Genomic DNA, 8,060 nt, shown 5'->3' on the forward strand with positions numbered 1-8,060 from the left:
AAAGACCATGCATATTATTTATAGCAACTGATTATGCTGTTTTTTAGTTTGATTGTCACTTTTAATTTAATTAAAATTAGGTAAGACTTCAGTGTTCAATGGTTAAGATGTGAAATATGTCAACAGTTTTTTTTTGTCTTACCTTCTTGGAGAGAGTACAGCAGGAGTAAAGTTACAAGCCACATGCCATAAATAGCAGGTATATTTTTGAGGAATATTTGGCAATCCTGGCAAGTGTGCGGCGCAGTTTTTTGGCCAGGCGGGTCTCCGTGCTGGACTGGCGACTGTGCTCCCCGGAGGTCTCTCCAGCCCTGCCGCCCCGCTAAGCATGGAGGGGAAATGAGAGGAGCCACAGCCCCGCCCATGTCCCCTCCTCTCCTCCGACTACCGTGCATACAAATCCATCCTTATACTCTATTAAAACACCACGGAACGATGGGTCACAGCAAATGCCGACCGTACCGAGGGCTGAGTTGAGCTGAGTTGACTTGAGTTGAACAGCGGATTTTTTTTTTTTTTTTTTTTTAGTTCAGTTTGGTCTAAATTGCCAGTTTGGGTGAGCGGTGGGATTACGCAGACAGATCCGCTGGCACCTTGGAGAGCGCACCCACCTGTGCGCCCCAGATGACTGCCTGCCTTTCTTTGCGCAATATGGATCTACAATAGCCGCTCAGGCTGCCGCGGAAACTGTGAAAATGTATCAGTGTTCTTCTTTTTTGTGTTTGGACATTGGTTACAGGGCCCTGGAGAGCAGCATGACAGCAAAATGACTGTATTTCTTTGTCTTGCGGAGCCACGAAACGTGCATAGACATTTGTGCACAGAAATGCACTGCGGAGAGAGAAGGAGGAGGGGGAGGGAGTGAGAGAGAGAGGAGGGGGGCATCCTGTCACAGAATACAACTTCCAAATCTAACCAAATGCAATGACCTGATTGTATAGAGCTAGAGTTAATCCATGAGGGACAATACGAACTTTTTTTGGGAGGGGGCTCTATAAAGCCATTCTCTCTGTTGAGACTGGTGTGGAAGGAGACGCTGCATCTGCATAAATTAAAGAAGGGCGAGGACACTCCTAGTTCATATAATATTCAAAGTCACGCCGTTGGTGCCAGTGTTGAGATCCAGCTGCCCTGCACAGGCCTACAGCGTTGCCTCCAGCCTTTTAAAGGCTAGTATAAGACCAAGCTTAATTAAAGGATAAAAAATGTGAAAATACCAATTAAGTTTATATATAGGTCTAGAAAAAATATCAGCAAGCTCCAAGTTGGCTCATGAATTCAGTTTGAAAGCTTCTCCCAGAGTCCTATCTGCATATCAATTATGGTAGAAATTTCTGTTTTTTCCATCTGAATGTTTTCACTAAAATTCTTAATTTGCATTTTGGATCTGGTTTTAAGTATCTGATGTCTTAAAGGTCTCAACAAGGTGTGGATGTACTTCATTCACCTGCCTCAGACATAATGAACACCTTAAACAGCAGCCATGACAGATGGCTAATATCAGCAATATCAAAAAAGTGTGAGAGCTGGACTTTCCTTTAAGATTAAGGAAGTTACAGCACTAACACGGAAATTTGTGAGTTAAGGTGGTGATGGTGATGCTTAGAAATTTGGAAAACTTATAGGGCCTGATTCTTATGAGTACATGTTTTCCCATCGTGCCAAGTGTTCACCTCACCTAAGAATATCTGGACCACATAAGCCTGTGAGGCTTAAATGGAAACCAGTGAGCTGCAGAATCTAAAATGTAAACACACACACACACACACACACACACACATATATATATATGTATATATATATATATATATATATATATATATATGAAGCTTACACTGGAGATCACTGTTTGTGCATTTGCTCATACTCAAGCAGGCTGAACCTAAGCAAGTTCAAGAAAAGGTTGGCTGCCACTCACTGCAGAGGCAGCTGTGGTCAGATCTGACGTCCAAGCTTCACGCTGAACATGCAGGTCACTGCTGACACCTGCTGGTTGAAGTTGCACATGCAGTTGGATCCATTTTTAATTTTATGCAGACAGTAATGACACACTCAGATACAAACAGCATCCATCAGTGATTCAAAGCATACAGTGAGCAAAACAAATATCAAGACAGCACAAGTCATATGATGCATTCTTGACAAGTGTGCAAAATATGAAATACAGACACATCAATGGTCTCTAAGATATTCTGTTACAGTCACTTTTTCTGGCTAAACTTATTAGTTTTTATAGGATAGTAAGGAGTTGGTGCTGTTCATTTTAAGGCAGTTCTTTTGGCTGAATATGTAAATTATGACTCTTGTGTCTGTTATTTTTATGTAAGTTTTTGTATGTATGCTTATTTTATGTGCATTCTTATGCACCTCACTACAAAGAGAATCTTCCCTCAGGCACAATACTGTTGAGATAAACTGATTGGTTGTGTGATACAGTGTGTTGGTGTTTTGTATATTTTCATAAAGGCTACAGTAGTGAGTGAATTATGCCTGAAATGGATACTGACTCAGTTGAAGTGAGAAAATAAGCTCTTGCTGATGAAATTTTTAGATGGAGTGTAAAAGTGATTTGTGATGTTTCATTTGTATGTGACACATCACATCATCAGATGTCACCTCCACCAATCAAGTTAATATGTCAGCTGTTGTGCAGCTTGAATAACATTGTCTAAACCTGCATGTTGGAAAGCAACTTTCGTCGAGAGCATACATTACCATGTTGAGTATTTCTGTCCTAGCACGCCTAGTAACATGGAGCAAAATAAATTATTCCTAGCATGTAGGTCAGTGTGTTGAGAGGGAGCACCAAACAGACAGCAGACTAAGTATACATACAACAGAGAGTTAACCCTCCTTTCTCCTGCAAAGAACCCAATTTGGGTAGTTTTGTTTGTATTTAGTTCCAGACTGTAGTTTCGTTGCAGACAGGTGTCCAAACAAAAATGTAGAAAAGACAGTTAATATGTCTTCCTGTGATGAGTTCAGACATGGTTAAATGTGATTTATGTTTCCAGCTGTTCATATTGCAATTTTTATGAAGTAGTTTGAGGATGACAGTATGTGGTGAAGGGTGATCCAAGCTTGGGATCTCAGAAGGTCAAATGGAAAAGAGGGAATCTGTAGCAGTAAAGTACATAAAGTACATACTGTGTAAACATGCAAGATCTAACTTGCATTTGACATGGAATGAATGTTCTCTTTGCTGCTGGTAGTGTTGCAAATAGATGGCTGTCTTCATCCTGGACTGTTTTAGGAATGGTAATTGGGGAAAAAAAGACAGTGCTCTTTTATGCCTCACCTGCTATAACTTTATCTGCACTGTTACCATTTCCACAGGTTTGATAAATGAGATGTTGTTAAAGAGTGAAAAACATTCATGATCAGCAAAATACAGGTGCCATGTCCCATTAAAAGACTTAATGAATATACTACCAAACTGGCTTGGTGAGAGCCAGAGAAATGCAAGTAGTGGGAGAATTTGGTTAGTATATTGTGGCTTGAGGATGGCACTAGTGAAAGGTCACAAGGTCACCAAATTTGATAGGATTCATCCCCTGGGTAGCATGAATGTGCTTACCAAATTTCATGGCAATCTGTCAAATACACTTTTCAAACTTGACTTTTTTGCCTAAAGGTAGCACAAGAAGAAAGTTAATGGGAGCATCAAAATCAAGAGGACTCTTCCTTTAAGGAGCATGAATGTACCCATCAAATATCATGGCAATCAGTAAGTTAGGGTTAGAAATACTGTGTCTTGTGTGCAAGTTTGACTTTTTGGACCGTGGGGCATGCTACAGGTCATTAAGTCATCAAAATTAATTCATTCATTCATTTATCCAGTCAGTCTGTCTTGTCCTTATTTTTATGTCCAAAAAACAGACTTGCACAAAAACGAACATAATGTGTGTCTAGCAGCTTGCTTAACAAGACTGTAATACTAAAGACCAACTGTTGCCTGTGACAACAATTTTTTGGACTGAAATTTGCATGCAGCGTGGCAACCATCGAGCTCACAAAGATTATGTTTATACTGCACATTATCACACGTGATAACAACAGTAATCTTAATTTAAAGAGAACACTTATCAAAACAGCGGAAAATATTGCTATACATGATAAAGACACATATTTGTGAAACACATTGATGTGAATTGCTGAGGGCAAGAAAGAGGGAGACTCACAGAACCACATGATGTAAACGCTCTAAGCCACACTATTCACCCCTCTCTGATGTACATCAGACTCACTACATTTTTACGTTGACAGGACGTTGAATTAACAGGGGAACAGGGGAGCATTTGGAAACAGGTGAACTGGGGAACCAATTGGAAGAGAGAGCCAAATATATATATGGACGTTTGCTCGACTGAGGTGTTTATAGCTCACATTGCAATCCCATGCAGCTTTGTATGTGGCACATGCTGCTCATGTGACTTAGTAAGCCAAATAATCCTCAGACCCTTGTTTTGAAATAAACTGTACAGTATGCAGTGGCACCATGAGCTACTTTGTATTTGCTAGCCACTAAGTACTAATGTAAGTGTAACTACCCGTATGGAAAAAATGAGAATATGTTAAAGGAACATGATTCATTTTCCAAACCTTTTTACAAATTTCACACTGGGTCTGCCAACTGCTAACTGAAACTGTCCTCCGTAGGCTTGTGGCTACTCAAATAAATGTGGTTGAGACAGGTGTGAAGTTTTGTGCCACAAAGTGTGAGAAGATGTAAATTGTACTCCTGTCAGCGTCTCCATTTCATTAACTTTGCATGAAGACTAAAGAAAAAATTGACGATAATTCTTCATTTGTGCAGTGGCACATTGTAAAGGTAATCATTTTCAGTAGCCAGTGACTTTTTCTGATAGGGTACTCTGGCGCTGTAGCATTTTCCCACCATCTCTACTATATGGCCAGTTTTTTTCACAACCTTGTTAGAACAGTTTCCCCTTCTTAAGCTTCCCGTTTACTGGTGTAATTAGGGCTTTTAATTTGTCTTCAGGAGATGTAGCACTCTGTAATGATATCCTGGCCCATGACGACTGGCTTTTAAGTTTACCCATGAACTAATCTGTATTCGGTGTTCTCCCTCCTTTAACCCAGCAGGGGGTGATGCAGTCAAAAGTCTTGCCAAGTGACTCACCTCAACATGCCACAATTACAAAAACAACACCAAAGGAAGGATTTTATTCAAAACTTTATTTGATTTTGTAGTTTTCATAATAAAGAGACCAAGATCTGATATGCATGGATGAGAGTTTGTCAATGGGGACATCGTTTGAGGGTGAGCCAGAGCAGAGCTGTATATTGGTATGCAGAGAGCAGCAGTGCGGTGCCATTCGGTGAGTCTGCACTCCACATGGCAGGAGGAGTACAGGGGCTCCAGTTCACTCGATGCTCCTCTCTGGATGTTCACCCTGCATCCCGTCATTACAACTCCCTGACCCAGAACATGTTTCATCCATTCTTGGTATTGCTTGCAGTATCATCACAGTAACTCAAAGGTGCAGTGTGTTGAACTGTCAGAAGTATTCTTACAATCCTGTTGCGGTTTGCATAGAGTTGCTTGTCATCGTAAGGCCCTCACAGACACAATCTCAATATTACCTCCAACCTTTGCCTTCTCATAACAGAACAAAGGGCAATTTATTGATTCAGTGACACTGTAGTTTAAATAAAACACTTCTTAATACCATATCTGATTAGACAGCTTGCAGAGATTAGCCTTGTGCTCTTCATGAAAATCCATGCTTAAAGAACAATGCTGCCCAAATTTAACCTGTATTTTCCAACCATAGTAATTGGTAATGCTTTATTTAAGAGTTCAGATGATTGGTAGTTTACCCCCTTCTTTGTCTACAATGTATTTGTATGAAGCAAGTGTCCAAAAACATGTTGTTTTCAGATCTGAAGCACCAGTGACAATGCAGCAGGTCTACTACAACCCACAGAGTCTCTATTCTGATTAACCGTTGCATCTTTGGGGTACGCACACACAATCCTTTCCTAGAGAAAACATTAGTTACTGTTCTCTAGAGTCTCTAATGTGTTCAAATTCATCTAACTGTTGTCTAAAAATGCATCCCACACAGATGGCCTTTTTGTAGTGATGGGTATAGCGTAGCCTACTTACTTCACTGATGGCTCCCCACTGGGCCCAGCTGCTTGTAGCTTTTTCTAGCTTTTTGTAAGGATGCAAAACATAGTGTCCATCATGGCTGTATGGGGAAATTCTTCTGATTTTGTTGTGCAAATTTTCACAGTGACATTCTTTGACACATCCTGAGCACACAAATCTGGCAGGGATGGATTCCAGTTCTTGCAGCATAGCCTCACTATGCCCACAGAAACACCAAGACTCTCCTATTGTGTATAGTGAAAGTTCTCATTGCTCTTCTTGTCACTTCTCTGTCTCTTGTTCTTGTTCTCCTCAGTTCAGCATCTGTATATTCCTGCTCAAATATATATCCCTGGCCACTGAACTAGAGGTGTGCCACTGCAAACAGAAAAAATCGAGTTCCACCATATTTGCAATAATGTCAACATCTGCTGGATAGCAGAGAGATACATGTGCTTGAAGCTGCACCTTTTTTGCAAATGGAAACCAAAACTCAAATGTTGCAAAAGACGGCCATGTTTATGACTATTTTAATTACAGGCACTCAGCTTTGTATTGCAAGCAAGCCAGATTTGAAAACAACATGTTTTTGGAGAGCTAGTGATTCTTTTGACACTTGACCCATGCAAATGCATTGCAGACTCTGATGGAGGTAAAGTACAGATCACTGTCACTTTACAATGAATTGTTTGATTGCACTTTGGTCACAACTGATCACTATGGTTGGCAATTTGGTAAAATGATGCCCACGTTGAAATTGAGCAGAGCTGTCCTTTAAACAGATTTAACAAATCTCAGCATCTTGAACAACTTCTAAACTTCTGTCAGCACTCAAGCCTAATTTTGTTATGTCACAATTCTTGAAAATTAAAGGAACATGCCAGCATTTTGAGAAAAATACCCTTTCTTCTGACTCACCCAGACTAAGACAAGATGTTCAATAACATTTTCAAATCTATACATCCACTGGTTCAGTTACCATGGGTAAATGGGTATCTTTCCATCTGATGCAGTGATCCATGCAAATTCCAAGATGTATATATCTTGCGTAAATAAGACAGCTTTGGAGTTGGTGTAAGGTTTACTTTTCACTTTGATATAGCTAGGCTAATAACTCCCATAGACTTCAAGTCTTTATGTTAAGCTAAAAGGAATCAATCTACTGGACAAACATGTGAAAATGGTACTGAACATCTTGTCTCAGTCTGGGTAAGTTTTAAAAAGGGTATGTTTCTCAAAACCTTCAAGTACTCCTTTAGCTCTCTCTGGTGTATATTTTCCCTTTAAAATCGAACAAGGACATAGAGAACATACAGCCATAGCATTTCAGGTGCATACTCTCCACAGTATTTCTTCCACTTTGAACTGCAGAATTTACCTGCAGTGTCTTTCCGAAGAAGCTCAGCACCTGACTGTTTCTTTATATGTGCTTTTTGGTTCTTCTTGTCTCACTCAGACAAAAAAATGACATACCAACGGTGATTATGCATACACAAAAATATATAGCTCTTTAAAGTGCCCAACAGACTCCCTTTATGGTATTGCTTCAAGCCAGTGATTTAAGACTAGAGGCACATACAACAGCTCTGAAAAACACAACAAGTCTCTGACCACCACCAGAAACATGGTGGTGGTCAGTGGTCACTTGGTATCACTATTTCACATTTCACTATACAGTACAATCATTTCAGACCTGTTGTGATTTAGGGAGGTACATTTATGTCTAACCTGACACAGTGTTTACCCCATCTGTCCCATTCTCCAGAGGTATTTAAAAAAAACAGACATTCAGTGTCTTGAATGTGCAACAGTTGTATATTATAAATGCAGCTAACATTGTATTTCATTGGTTGGAGTTTATGCATTAAGTTATGGATGAAAATATACATTCCTTTCCTGATATGAAGATTGGTATTTGACAAATAGTCCCAGTTTGGCACAG

At 40.0% G+C, this 8,060-nt stretch overlaps 1 protein-coding gene across 1 annotated transcript in view; it reads right to left on the reverse strand.

The window, feature by feature from the left end:
* Nucleotides 1-365, reverse strand: part of LOC115371839 (Down syndrome cell adhesion molecule-like protein 1 homolog) — a 65,611-nt gene extending 65,246 nt beyond the window's left edge. The window contains exon 1 of the mRNA XM_030069401.1: nucleotides 143-365. Within this exon, the coding sequence (XP_029925261.1) occupies nucleotides 143-365 (223 nt within the window). The remainder of the gene's footprint in view (nucleotides 1-142) is intronic.
* Between the last annotated feature and the right edge of the window lie 7,695 nt (nucleotides 366-8,060).

Source organism: Myripristis murdjan, chromosome 14, assembly GCF_902150065.1.
Source record: "Myripristis murdjan chromosome 14, fMyrMur1.1, whole genome shotgun sequence".
NCBI lineage: Eukaryota > Metazoa > Chordata > Actinopteri > Holocentriformes > Holocentridae > Myripristis > Myripristis murdjan.